This window comes from Panicum virgatum, chromosome 4K (assembly GCF_016808335.1).
Source record: "Panicum virgatum strain AP13 chromosome 4K, P.virgatum_v5, whole genome shotgun sequence".
NCBI classification, from domain to species: domain Eukaryota; kingdom Viridiplantae; phylum Streptophyta; class Magnoliopsida; order Poales; family Poaceae; genus Panicum; species Panicum virgatum.
In genome coordinates this window covers 38,013,559-38,027,839 of record NC_053139.1, presented here as the reverse complement: position 1 = coordinate 38,027,839, position 14,281 = coordinate 38,013,559, and the positions used below count along the sequence as shown (strand labels likewise).

The 14,281-nt window shown below is 45.5% G+C and overlaps 1 protein-coding gene and 2 long non-coding RNA genes across 7 annotated transcripts; 1 reads left to right on the top strand and 2 right to left on the bottom strand.

The window, feature by feature from the left end:
- The first annotated feature begins 123 nt into the window (after positions 1-123).
- Positions 124-3,597, top strand: LOC120703866 (AP-1 complex subunit sigma-1). Of its 2 annotated transcripts, XR_005687295.1 has the most exons (9): positions 124-358; positions 501-541; positions 693-779; positions 1,393-1,484; positions 1,592-1,700; positions 1,786-1,821; positions 1,943-2,029; positions 2,406-2,539; positions 3,365-3,597. XR_005687295.1 is itself a non-coding variant. In XM_039988058.1 (8 exons), exons 2-8 carry the CDS (start codon positions 539-541, stop codon positions 2,475-2,477), a joined length of 486 nt encoding a protein of 161 aa, XP_039843992.1. In that variant the 5' UTR covers positions 124-358; positions 501-538; the 3' UTR covers positions 2,478-2,744. The 2 variants fall into 2 exon arrangements, 1 of the variants encoding a protein (XP_039843992.1); XM_039988058.1 differs by lacking the exon at positions 3,365-3,597 and having other exon boundaries at positions 2,406-2,744.
- Positions 3,598-4,459: 862 nt separating this feature from the next.
- LOC120703863 lies at positions 4,460-5,969 on the bottom strand. 2 transcript variants are annotated; one of them, XR_005687290.1, is made up of 3 exons: positions 5,813-5,969; positions 5,209-5,586; positions 4,460-4,792 (listed from the first exon to the last, which is right to left on the bottom strand). It is a non-coding gene; the product is annotated as an uncharacterized LOC120703863 (long non-coding RNA). The 2 variants fall into 2 exon arrangements; XR_005687291.1 differs by having other exon boundaries at positions 5,835-5,969.
- Positions 5,970-6,065: 96 nt separating this feature from the next.
- Positions 6,066-7,912, bottom strand: LOC120703865. Of its 3 annotated transcripts, XR_005687294.1 has the most exons (4): positions 7,603-7,911; positions 7,370-7,497; positions 7,158-7,267; positions 6,067-7,021 (listed from the first exon to the last, which is right to left on the bottom strand). It is a non-coding gene; the product is annotated as an uncharacterized LOC120703865 (long non-coding RNA). The 3 variants fall into 3 exon arrangements; XR_005687292.1 differs by having other exon boundaries at positions 6,066-7,021; positions 7,158-7,497; positions 7,603-7,912; XR_005687293.1 differs by lacking the exon at positions 7,603-7,911 and having other exon boundaries at positions 6,068-7,021; positions 7,370-7,596.
- Positions 7,913-14,281: the final 6,369 nt, after the last annotated feature.

Genomic DNA, 14,281 nt, shown 5'->3' with positions numbered 1-14,281 from the left:
TCGGTTTGATGCCGCTCGTGCGCGGGGGAAGCCCTCCATGTCGTTGGATGAAGCATCATGTAGTGTGGACGCCGGATATAACCGGCCTTGCAATAGGACACTGGCCGGTTGTATCTAATAAGTCATTACCTTACCAGAAAAGCTAAGAAAAAAAAAGAAAATAGAGAAAACTGGCACTGAGCTACTAGTCTGCTCGTATCCGCAGGCCCGTTGCTTCCCCGCTGGTGCGGTGGCCGATCTAGATCGCCCCCCGTGGATCTCCGTTCACCGCCTCAACGTCTCTCCCTCTCCCGTGGCTTCATTCCGGGCGGCGCCGCCCTCTCCGTCGGGTCCTTCGCCGGCGAATAGCACCCACCAGGTACGCACCCCTTCCCTTCCCTTCCCGCTGTGCGAAACCGTGCACCCCGAACCCTAATTGTAAGCTATTTGCATCTGGATCTGACCAAATTCCATGCGCATGTTACCCGCTAACTTCGACCTTTTGGCCCCTGGCTACGCAGGATCCAGAGCGTGCTACGACCTCTCCTACCCGTCCGCCATGGTAAGATCCGCCCCTCTCCCCCTGTAATTTTTGCGATCCGTGTGTTTGTGTTTGCGCCGCACGCGGTGTTCATACGGGTACCCGTATACGGTATACGGTTACGAGACTAGAAGCTAGTTGAAATCTGACGCTTTCCCGTGTGTTTTTGCAGATTAATTTCGTGCTCCTGATCAGCCGCCAGGGCAAGGTGAGGCTCACCAAGTGGTATTCGCCTTACACCCAAAAGGAGAGGACCAAGGTCAGTATCCTAAGCTGCTCTCTGTTCGATAACTCGTGTAATTCAGTTCCAGCTGCTGTGCTCTGTGTTTTATTACTACCAGCGGATGCTAATTTCTGCAAAAGTTAAGACTATGCCTATTAATATGTCATGTATGCTTTAGGATTTTGCAACCATGACTTGTTTGAACAAATCAAAATTTAACAGTAAAAGTGTATGGTGGTGGGCGTTATGTAATGATAAGTTTTGTTACTAGGGCATTTTGTAATGATAAGTTTGGTGTTCTTATGCTACTCTTGTGTTGTCAACTTCTAAGCTATATCTTGATCTGGCATCTATGTTTCCATGGAGACTGTGATGGATGGTTTCTGTTATGTAAACTTGGATAGGTATTCGTTCACAGTGTTCTTCTGCCTCTCATTGCATTTGGTATTTTGAGGTTTGATGATATAATAAATCTGTTACCACTACTTTAACATGTTTGCGAGGAGGTGAGAAACTGAGAACAGGTTGTGTGTACAGTGACACTATTATCTTACATTATCATATGAACTAGCAGTATCCATAGCATATATTTTGTTGGTGAGGCGCATTATACTGTATGCTTATATACTTTGTTACTCAATTTCTAAAGGTCATTCGTGAGCTCAGTGGACTCATTCTTACGCGAGGACCCAAACTCTGCAACTTTGTCGAATGGAGAGGTTACAAGGTCGTATACAGGAGGTATGGCTCTGCAATGCTATTAGTTTTACTGTTTGTTACATAGGTTTTGCTGCTTTTGCAATATCTGCTACTAGCTATTGATGTCGCTTTATAACTACGGTTGGCAGGTATGCCAGCCTGTATTTCTGCATGTGCATTGATGCTGATGACAATGAGCTCGAAGTCCTCGAGATCATCCATCATTTCGTCGAGATACTGGACCGCTATTTCGGCAGCGTGAGTGCTTCAGTATTCTTTCTCATAAATAAGGATTCATTTTTTCATGTCATTGTTTTGACTGTTTTCTCTATAACTTCTTTAGGTATGTGAACTGGATTTGATATTCAATTTTCACAAGGTAATCCCTAATGTTTGTTAACACTGAATGATATATTGAACTTAGTCATTTCAACTTTGTGCTAGCTTCTTATCATGCTTATGGGCATGTGTTCATCAATGTTGATTTCCCATTTATGCAGGCCTACTACATACTGGATGAGATTCTTATCGCTGGCGAGCTTCAAGAATCTAGCAAGAAAAATGTTGCAAGACTTATTGCTGCACAGGTATGCATCTTGACATTTGTCAAACTTTTTATATTTCCTTGGAAATCTGCTATTCTTCTGGATTAATTAGGAGTGTTACAATATGTGGCATGAGATTTTGTTTGGTTGTTGTCTTAATGTCACTTGTGCTTCAGTTTGTTTACCCTGTGATTTAGTAGAGGATGCTTAAATAGTATTGTAACACCTTTGTTGTGCCACCTGATTATCATTTTCTGTTTCAATTTATTGATGTGAAACTTGTGCATGGATTAAGGTACAAAACCTCCTTTATTCTCTATGACACAGATGGAATGCTGTACTTTATGAATTAATTGCTATTAGAAGTCCATGACCATTTTGTCCTCACAAACTTCTCTCTGAAATGTGATTTGTGCAGGATTCATTAGTCGAGGCTGCGAAAGAGGAAGCCAGCTCCATAAGTAACATCATTGCTCAAGCTACAAAATAAAATTCTACACCACTCTAATGCCGGCCCCTTTACTCTATCCTGTCGTTTTTGTACAAGTAAATGTAATGCACTGGACTGTTCTGTCCATGTGCTCTGTTTGTTTTTTTCTAAGGAATACATCTCTCAAGACTCCAGATCATTTAGAATGAGCGTGATGTGTGACTACATTGTATGTGTTCCTTTGCAAGTAAAATTGGCATGTTCCTGACTGCTCACGCATAGTTGTAAATTCATATTTTACTAGAAAATTATTTTTTCTTGATCTCAGATTGTTTATGTTGTTTTGCAATGTCTGAAAACCTGTGAGAGTTGTTTGAGGAAAGAAAAACAGTGCGAGTTATCAGCATTAGTTCTGATGCTTTATATTTGATGCTATGCTTGCAAACACAGATATCAATCTTTCTGGCTTGATTGGTGCTGGCATTTTCACTGGACTGAATCAATTTGTATAGAGTTCCATTACTCCCAGTCCGCACTAACTCCTGTCTCCACCTGGCCACTTAAGATGAATTTCATTTCTTCACCTTTCAGCTTATCTGCAGTTAGCTGGGAAAAATTCATGTGTGGGTGGGTGTGCAGGTCAGCAGGTGTAACAAAGTTCCATGATTGTCCCACTAAATTGCAGTTGTGACTAGTTGAAATCTTGAGTTGTCATTGCTCCATTTAGAAGGAATAATAAGTTTCTTCACCCACTTTATATTGTACCCTATGGGCCTACCAAGGAGCAAGAGTAATATTTGGCGCTGCACCTTTATTTATATACTCCCGCCCCTTTAGCCTGGGCATGGCTTTACAGAATAAGTCCTGGTAGTTCGCCCTCGATGATTTTGGGCATTGATATTGAGAACTGTCTGTACAGTTCTGAGAATGGAAGGCATTAGGGGAATGTGCACAAGCACAAGAAAGGTTACATGTCTTGCCTTTCTTTTCATGTGCTTACAAAGAACATAGAGCAGTGGACATATTCTAGGCTGGGCGCTGTCTTTTGCTTTGCTCTGCACCAGTATTTCCCCTCACCTTGGATAACTCACCCATGTTGTATGCTTTAAGAAGATGGTGGAATAGTTTGTGAGGAACTGAAAATGGCGCCCGCTATAGCTGTTGTGTGTGTTCATCTCCAGATTCATGTCCCATGAATGGATGGTATCGAGTCTGTTTTTTGTGAAACAATTCATTTGCTACAAGTATGTAAAGGTCATGCAAGAATCCTAGGCCATGCTTGTTTCAACTTTGAGCTGATTTTGAAGGCTTGTTTTTTTTGGGGAGGGGGGGGGGGGGGGATCGAGAATCTAGCTGATTATGAATTCTATGAGTCATCTGGCTTTTGGATTTCTCAAAATCGGCTATAACCTGAAATAAACGGGGGCCATAAAAGGACGGTAACAATTTGCAGCCCCACAATCTTTATTCATTATTTTAGGTATATATATATATATATATGACACTCCTATTCCATACCCTGGGTACATAATAATATTCGGTACCCGAGCGCACCCACCATCGCGCCTCCGTCCGAGGCCCCGGCCGGGTTTTCCCGTGTGAGCGCGCCCGGTCCTGGAACTGCTGGGCGCTGGACTCTTCGATCTCGCCAATTTTCCACCAGCAGGCGGTTTCCGGTGCCCGTGCTGCCACGTTGCGTCACCAGATGAATCTGGCATCTGGCAAAAGGCACGATGTGGACCTTTTTGTTATTTGACGCAAAGACCTGTTTGAGCGGTGCTACTGCTGTACATATAAACACTCGCTGTTTTACCAGGCATTGGCATTTTTTGTCCAGGCAACTAGCATTGAATGTAGGAAAAAGTCCCATCTCCTTCATGACAGTTTAACACATATTTCCAATTTGAATACTCATTCGTAGTGTAAAGCTAGCATTTAGAAACGTAAATATGATATCTCTGCAGCAACTGGCTCATCTCATTCATGGGTATCCTAATCCTAGTAGAAATTTCCAATTTGAATACAGATGTTTTACGCCATCATTTTCGTGCTGGCATAAACTAGTAATTGGAAATGTAAGTATAATAACTTGGCTACAACCGGTTTATCTTATTCGTGAGCATCCTAAATACAATAGTTTTACGCCAGTCACAACCATATGTCGTCATAAAAATGAGAGATACAGAGAAAGCTCCTTGTCCCTATGAAGGCCCATTTCCTTGTCCAGACCAGCTGTTGATGTCAAGCGTCATCCTCTGGTTCTACTGATCCTTGTCGTCATCAGCTAGTCGACCTGCTTCATATGGCCTTCAGCTATTGCTGATACTTCATCTGAAATGCAGAAAAAACTGACAAAAAGAGAACTTATACTTGACCTGAAATACAGCACAAAGATCAGATCAGTGGAAAGCATCATTGTGTTGAAGCATTAGCTAAGACAAGCTGAAAATGCATTAGCATGTAATATAGCTCTGGGAAATCAGTAGCATTCACACAAAATATAAATCCGGGCTACATTTACTGGGAAATTAAGCAAATGATGTGATACAACCACCTCTGCATCAGGTTTTGCCATAAAAATGAGCAGTGCAAAGTTCAAGAACAGTTTCCAAATGTTACAGAAGAGCTCAAAAATGAATAATCTCCAATATTTATACAGCTAGTTCAAGAAATGAAGGTGACATCAATATGAATCTTCTATTTGTAACACAAAATCACACAGAGAATACCAGCAACGCAAAAAAAAAAAGAAAAAACATAAGAGATGTACCCAGGGGAGATGAGCAAATACCGTGGCATGATGGCAGAAGAGATCATGCGGCCAGCGGCATGTCCTGGGCAGTGGGCACTGCTGGTCGGCGAAACACCCACCTTGCGATGTTGCTCCAGTGGTGCTCCTGTTAATCAGGAGATCACTGGTTTGCATTATCAATGTACTCACATACTCAGAGATGCAGTGAAATGAATTAAATTAACTAACTCATGATTGCTGAACCAAAAATTGAATAAACAAAATGAAAGGATAGGCTAGCAAAAAAAAAGAGGTGCTGCACACCGGATCTCACCAAATGCCCAAATCACAAGGGAATATATGAAACCACTGCTCCCCATGCACCTTCTGGCCTAATCTGGCCTTCTTCCTTGTATCCGAATCGCTAAATAAAAAACACTGCACCCATAAACAACAAAAACACACACGAAATGATAGTCTAGAATCAAAAGTGCTACAAACAGAACATTCAGATCACACCGAAGAGAAGGTGAAATGAGCAAGGAGTAACAACAAAAGTACACAGGCTATTTTTATTTCTTACTAGGAGGTCTAGTTCCACAAGACAGAAGCTTCAAAACAATATCGTTCAGAAGGTGAAATGGGCAAGGAGTAAAGAAATTACATGAACTATTTTTATTTCTTACTAGGAGGTTCTGAACTCAACCAGGATAGAATTCTCACTCCCTCATTGTCAGTAAATAGTCAGCTAAAAAGATCGTTGAGAAGGAAGAAAGTCCAGACTGTATGTAGCACCATGCCGTTATACATAGCTATCGAGCCTGCAAGAAACCAAAATTATAATAATGAAACAGGGAAAATGGGACTAGAATAGGTGAAAAAAATTAGACATGTAGGTGCAGATGTAGTACTCAATATAGCATTATCTTCTTATGTGAAGCCAATAAAAATGGCAGTCTTGATCTTTACTGGAAAATGAAGTTGCCACAACAAACTGAAAATTTGGTTACATGAATTAATTAGAAATGTCACTGGCCACATCGATTTGAAATTTGAAAAAAGATAACTACAGTGAATTAATTAGAAATGTGGTCGCCACATGTATCTGAAAAATTGGCTATAATGGATTGTTCAGAAATGTGAACTCCAATCTAGAGAACTCGATCAATCATCATAACCGTATACTAGTCATTTATATCTCATTTATATGCTGAAATTTAACAGCAAAGGATTGAACGTACCAAGGAAACAGCTATAATCAGCACATAGGAAGTGCTTCGTTTCTGCCCATTATTAGAAGATAGTGACAGTCCTAGCTGATGAAATCCTCAATTCTTAAATATAAAAATCATCCTTATTATCTGCACTAGCCCATTATTTTGCGTTGACTAGTGAAGAAATCCTCCATCACCAGCCATCACTATATCAATTTTTATACTGACAAAAGAAATTCTAGAATACAAAACCAGTGACAGCTTAAGTCGACTAAACAGGTTAAGCATTGCTTTGTCTAAATACCTTCAAAATTTTGCTTTGTCTAAGGAACAATCAACAATTCGTACAGTTCCAATTTGTCAAGCTGGTTAAGTGAAAGAAAGAGCATGCCTGAAAGGAACGATACTGCAAAATCTTCTGTCAAAATATCACAGCACTACTTGCCCTCCTGAGCATTTTGTCAAACACTTTACGGGCATGGCGGATGGGCTCCCTTGGACGGGGTGGCACTGATCCTGGTGCAGCAGATGAGCTGCCAGGTTCCATCCCTTGGAGACGTGGCTGCTGCGACCGCTGCAAGGTGAGCTGACATGAACTGTCTTGCACTACTGCTTCACAGGCCTGTCGTACCTGAGCTAGAGGAACCTGTACCCTGGAACTGTCTTGCAAGATGGAATTGAATATTAAGAACAAAACTGAAATTGGATAAGAAATGTACTTCTATCACACTATACGACTTCGGAAGCTAAAGTGTGCCGAAATGAATCAGATCGGAATCATGTCAGAAAGATAACCTTGGATTTCCACACCCTGGTGTGCTGCCTCACGGAATCAAATGGGAAATAGGAAAAATATCCTGCAACTCCATGATTGCAACAATCGACAGCCAAAATTCATGTACTATCTGCGTAAATCATTGGCACCACCACGAGAAATCAATCAAATTCAACAAAAATCAGACCGGAAAAGGACACAGGGCACCTTGCGCTGGCGGGGAGAATCAGACCTCATCCATCAGAAGAGCAGATTGCTGGGCAGGGGCCTGGGGATGCTTCTACCGCACATCGCGTGCAGCTGGATCAAAGTGGGCCGCCGTGCCGGATCCGCCCAAATGCTACACCATCGAAGAAGCTCCTGTGGAGCGGAAGGCAGGGCGATGGGTTAGCTCCGCGCGTTAGGTGCATCGGGTTGCAGAACTCTGGCCGGCGGTCGACGGTAACGGTGGCGGCAGCTACTGACCTGTGGGCATTGGGCAATGACAACGGGAGTGGATCACCATGCCGAGCTCGGAACGCACGATGGCAAGATGATGAATGAGTCCCCGCGCGTTAGGATTGGGTCGCGGGACTCCGGCCAGCGGTCGACGGCAATGGCGGCGGCAGGTACTGATCTGATCTAGGGGGCGATGGCGACAGAGCGGATCGACCTCGCGGAGCTCGGAACGGGCGGCGGTGCGACGGGCGAATTGATTTTTTTTTTTTTGATGATGAGGGGCGAATTGATCGGCTTGGTGGAACGGGGTGATGACTGGGAAAGCAAAACCGCCGCGGAGGTGGGTCGGCAAAGCCGAGCACTGGCCGAGTGGATCGGATGCTAGGCCAAACCGGGCGCAGGGCGGGTCGAGGCCGGCGCGGCCGAGGGTTGGATCGGGACGCTGGTAGGTTGGCTCGGGTACAGAATTTCCTATTCTATACCTAGGGTACACTATAGAGCTACTATATATATATATATTATACTATAAGTTATGTAAGTGTTTCTTGTCCTAGTTAGGATGGCCGAGTGGTCCAAGGCGCCAGACTAAGTTTTGATCCTCACTTCTGACATGTTTTATTTTTAAACCGATATTTTGTTTATACCGAATGACAATGAAATGGGCTTGGTAGGCCGTGTTTTCGGCCCGTGCTTCCAATGTCAAGCGAACCTTTGTTTATTGGGCTGTATCGTGTTTTTTCAAATTGGGCTGAATTCTCCACTTTCCGTTTTTCCCTCAATTTTTCCATCTCTCATCTCTTAGGGAATCGTCGCAAGGAACGATTATATAACTTCTGATTAGATGGAATGGAACGATTCCTGGATGGATATCAGAGGACACGAACAAGGCCTAGGCGGACCCAAAGCCTGGCCTTGTTTAGACCTGCTTATTAAGTGCTTATCCCTTTTTTCGAAAGATTATTAAGTGCTTATCCTATCTGGCCATAAACGACTTCAAGTTTATGTGCTCTAAAAGCTACTACTCCCTCCGTTTTAAAATATAGGTTGTTTTGACTTTTCTAAATTCATAGTATTTATTATGTATTTAGATATAATATATGTCTAGATATATAGTAAAATATATAAATTTAGAAAAATCAAAACGACCTACATTTTATTTTGGGTACGAGACAAGCTGAGAAGGTGCCGGAGCTCTCTTGGTTCCAAGCTTGTGGTGATATCACGAGGTTGGGGAGAAAGCAAAATGGACAAAACAGGGGGGAAAGCAGCATGGAAACAATCTGGAAAGCGGAGGGAACGAGAGGATTGTGACGGCGGCATTAACAAAAAATAATTAATCCGGAAAGCGCAAGAGCCCAGAGTGTTCTCAAAACGGCAAGAACAATGCTTGGAGTGAAAAAAAAAAGAACCTATTAAAGTGGAAGTCTTTGTCCAACAGATATCCCTTGAACTTTTGACACTGCATTTGTTTGATTCAACATTTGATATTTGCCCAAACACGGAGTGGTGGTACCAGTGGTAACGAATCATGGCTCTAGCGATCTCTTCACATCCAACTTGACTTACATTATCTAATCTAAATTTTAAGACCCTTTACCACTACTAACTAGTGGTGGTGATAAGGAATTCATGTGATGCATGTTAGTACAATAATACTTATACAGTCTTCTACAATGAAAATTCAACCAGTGCAGAAACTCTGACATGAGGCGAGAGCAAAATCAGTCATTACGGCTGGAGTAACCAACAGTAGAAACTGGAGGAGAACAACTAGTGCCATTGATTGATTTTCTTGAAAATAAAAAAGTTAAAAGAGAGAAGAACAGTGTGGATGAGATTACGGTGTCCAAAAGCCCCTCTCGACCTCCAAAGGTTAGCTTGGCTGGCTCCTCCGTCTAATCAAATTCCCAGCCTTTTTTAGACTAAATCAATCATGTGCTGCTGAGCGTGGCGCACTTCATGTCTACATGATCCTCTACACTACACAGTGGGATGAACACGTGAGACCGCAACGTGGCCTTTTTTTTTTTGCGGGTAACGTGGCCTTCGATCATTTGCCGCCGTAAAGAAAAGGACTCAGAAGCTAATTCAAGATTCATCTCCAAATCATGAAGGTTTTCTGGTAAATTTAGGGGGAGCATCGTCTTTTTTTTTAAATAAAAGGCAGGAGCACTGTCACATCATATAAAAAGAAGAAGCATTCGTACAAAACGCGCCAAAGCGAATACCACAACCACACAAATAACGTACCCAACAAAACACTACACCATCACACAAATTGGAGAGGAAGCGAAAGAAGCCGCCGCGAACTGCGCCGTCGTCGCCAACGTTGTGCCACGCCAATAGACGTAGCCCACTGCAAGCCCGAGCGGCTACCCGAACTCCTCCACCATGGGACTATCATCCTCAAGCCGCACGAACACAATCGTCGATCCCTCTGCTCCAGTGGTGCGTCAGCAAAACACACCCGTCGCAGCACCAATGAACACCATTGATCCCGGCCACTCTGCGTGTGGGCCTCGCCTCTCCCACCGCCTTACACTCCTCTGCCAAGGACTCAGATATCTGAAGCCGCAAAGAGAGCACCACCTCTGCCCCGCCGTCACCGAGCTCACCACTGCACCTTGCTCGCCAGCCCAAGTCCTCTAGCACCCATGGACCCTCTGCACCTTCCTGCCAACACGGACCATATGCGCACATCCTGCAGAAAACAGGCGAAACCACCAACCAAACCTCCACCACCGCTACCACAAGCCATTCCGGGTCTCCAGATGCGGCGCCTCCAACGAGGACACGACGCCAATGCGCCGCCGGCGCACGTCCATAGATGGACAGGGTTTTCCCCTGAGAGCCCCGCGCTGCAGAGAACATGGTGCCTCGCTATGGTGCCTCCAGCAGGGAAAACGACGCCCCAAGGGCGCCGCCACCATGCCCACCGACAAAACGTCAGTGAAGGCTTTCGCCCGACTCAGCACCATGCCTGCCGCACACACATGGCCTGGCAGTAGCCTGCTCCCCGTCGCTTCCGCACCGCCTCTATCGAAAGAAGCCCGGCGCATCCCGAAAGCACTACCTCGGCGCCACCAGCAAGCACCAGCCAGCCCCCGGCCCCACCACCAAGATGGCGTCGTACCAGCATCGCCGACAAGGATAGGAGAAGGGGAGCACCATTCTATCACAGCAGTATCCATCGCCTGCGCGCCGCACACCCCAGCCCCACCATCCCTCGGCCATCATGGCTAAGGACGGCAGACACCGGCAGCCCAGCCCCTGCAACCGCCGCTACCATGGCGCCGGCCGCAGCCGCCACCCCGTGCCCCGCACCGGCCGCAGCCGCAGCCACTGACCCGCGGCAGCCCCTGCCGCCGCCGCCGCCGCCCGTGCTCGCCGAAGCCGCCGCCGCCGCCGACCACTGCCCTTCAAACCCACCAGCGCACGTCCTTGCCGCGCAGGCGCCCGATCCAGCCAGGGCGGCGCCGGATCTGTGGCCGGACACCTCGCGCACCCGCCGGCACCGGATCTAGCCTCACCGGGGCCGCCGGCGCCGCCACCGCTCGCTTGACGGCAACCTCCATCAACATCTGCAGCGGCCGCGCCCACTAGGCGAAGGGGAGGGGAAGGGCCGCCCCGCCACCGCCCTCCTCGCCGGCCGCTAGGCGAATGGGAGCATCGTCTTCGCCCCCCCTTTGGAGCAAGAGGAACCCGTTCAGCCCGTCAAGAAATAAACAAGAGAAAATTGTGGCCATGTTCGACAGCTACGCTAATAAGAACGATGCATTTTTTTGAAGAAACCTTAAGCACCCAGGAACACTGGGGAATCATGTAAGAACTCAATTTGGGCACCCTTGCGAACCGTACGCTCATACACGGATGGGCTGCCGGGAAGTCCGAGAACACGCCACCGAGCACTCACACACAGTGGCGGAGCCAGGGGGTGCTGGGGGTGCTCCAGCCCCCCTACTCTCATAGAACCCATGGAGCCCCCCCCCCCCCCCCCAAAGCCCCCCAATATTTTTCAAGCATGAGTGAAGAAGAGGAAGAAGAAAGAAAGAGGAAGAAGAAGAATAAAGAAGGAGGGAGGAAAGAAAAAAGAAAAATGAGCCCCCATCAATTTGAATCACAGCTCCGTCACTGCTCACACACGCGCGTGCACACACACTCACGCAGGTGCTCAGTCCCCTCGGGGGAAAATCCCCGTGCGACATCCGAAACTCGAGCCACACGTCTCGAGCTCGGGCGGGCAGCGCTCCATGAGCGTGCCTACCACTGAGCCACAGGCTCGTTCGCAGAACGATGCATTTTCAGATGGAACATTGGGAGAGAAATGAGATCCGAAGGCTACCTAGCAGTCTAATGCTTCCGGTCACAAGGTAGCTTGCTCCTGAAAGTGAACAGGTTCCTCTCCAAAACCCACACATGCAATGCCATGACGATCCGCGGCGATGCTGGTGCAGAATATGCAGGCCCTGATCATTGCCTCGCTTTACAATAAAGACCGGATAAGATAATAAACTCGTAAAAGAATCTTCTTCTTCCTCCTCAGACTACGATAGGCCATCGATCCAACGACACGAATTCATTTTTTTTTGAAAACCACGACACGAAATTTTGAAGTCGCTGGATTGGCGGACCGGACACATGGCGGAGGACCATGCCATGACGCAGCGCGATGCAGGAGCAGGGCCGTCCGGCCGGCCGTTGATGCGCGCACGGGCGTGGGAGGGGGACCGGATCTCGAGGCCGGCGGATGATCAGAGACGACAGGATAGAAATAAAGAGAGCGGATTTTTAGCCGCGGGCGTCGGGTGCGCCGGTTATCTGGACGCCCACGGTTCCGCTGAGATTGGTGGACTGTCAGACCATCTATTGTATTTTTCTTATATAAATAAACAGTGGACATGTATTTGATGGACGGAAGTCGATTTTTTGAAAGAACAGGTGGCGCGACTTTTGAGGAGCCCATGTGCCGGAGCGGAGCTTTTGGAACACGAACAGAGGCTTCGCGATGATACAGAACACGAATTTTCTAGTTTAAGAATCTTAAACAGTACAATTATAATTTTTTATAGCACACCAGCTCACTCCAAATTGCTGGTTTGCGATCCGGTTTCTTTCGACTGTTGTGCGGTGCCCATTGCATCAATCACTGTTGACAACAGTAAAAAATTTTACCTATCAATTACTGTCGATATTTTTGTGTACATTGTGAATAGTGGATATTTTTGTGTACGTGAGATGCATTGATTTTAGGTATGATCATAAGAATAAGGCTGCATTATGATGCACTTATTTTCATGCATACAAAAAAACAAATTAAATACTGATGCACTGTTGGTTTGGACAAAAAAAAATTCTAGCTTCTTGGTGTGCATGATCGATGCACAAATTATGTTTGCACAAAAACATAAAAATTACCTTGACAGATGCACACAAATTTTTGCACGGATAAATTATTACATCTATATGCATTTTCTATGCACAAAAAAATCTCAATTTTTTTTGCCTGATATAGAGATGCACAAAATATCAAGATGCACATGCCTTTTCTTTCTCAACCCTATTTCCACAAAAGTACATACACACTTTTTCGTGCAAGAAAAAATGCGCACAAACTGATAATGCCTATACTTCGACTCACAAAATTTATGTTTCTTTACCTTGCAAATAATATAGAGAAATCTTTATTTTCAGCTGGACAGTGACACAGTTGATACATGATGCACACGCTCATGCATAGTTGATAATGCCCCAAGCATCCTTGATGCACACATCAAATTGTATGTATATTTATATACAAATCACAAGCATAGCTGCACAAATCAAAATGTTCCAAAAGAGATCCGACACAAACAAGTAGAGGAGATCATTACAAAGCTCCGTAACATGATGCTGAAATAGAAAGCAAGCTAAATCGGAAGAACATGTGAAGTACATAAGGATGCACAATTAGGGCCCCTTAGGATTGAAGGATTGGCAAAGGATTTTTAGAGGATTCTGGTTCCTAAGGATTTTTTCCTACACTATCCTTTGGTTCACAGGAAAGAGAAAGGAAATATTCCAGAGGATTTCATTCCTACAGCTAGGTTTTACGGGAAAATAAGCAAGAGCTCAGACCTCTTGGAAACTTTCCTGGCGGGAAAACTATTGCGATCTGCCGCGTCGCTAGCTTCTGCACGGTGCCGCTTTTCCCTGTCCGACGAAACGGTGTCCCTCCCCGCATCTTCCAGAGAAAAGAAATAGAGAGTTCTTGAAGCTCCTACACAACAGCGTAGCCATCCTCCCCATCGCCGGCCAAGCGAAATCTTCCTACACTACTACAAAAACGTTGATTTGTCCCGGTTGGGAAACCGCTGTTGTCCCGGTTTCCCAACCGGGAACGCCAGTCCGGGACAAAAGGGGGTGCCCTTTTGTCCCGGATCTGGCAACCGGGACAGAAGAGTACCTTTTGTCCCGATTGGTAACACCAACCGGGACAAAAGGTGCAGCCAGCGCCCACGTGGCTGGCGCACCCTTTTGTCCCGGTTGGTGTTACCAACCGGGACAAAATGTCTCTTTTTTTTCATGTTTTTCTTTTCTCAATTCTTTTTCTATTTCAATTATATTTTTGCATTTCAATTAAACTTATGTATTGGAATTCATTGTGTATGATCTCCACTAATATATATATATAGTTACTTATATAATATTTTTCCTAGATAGTTTTCAT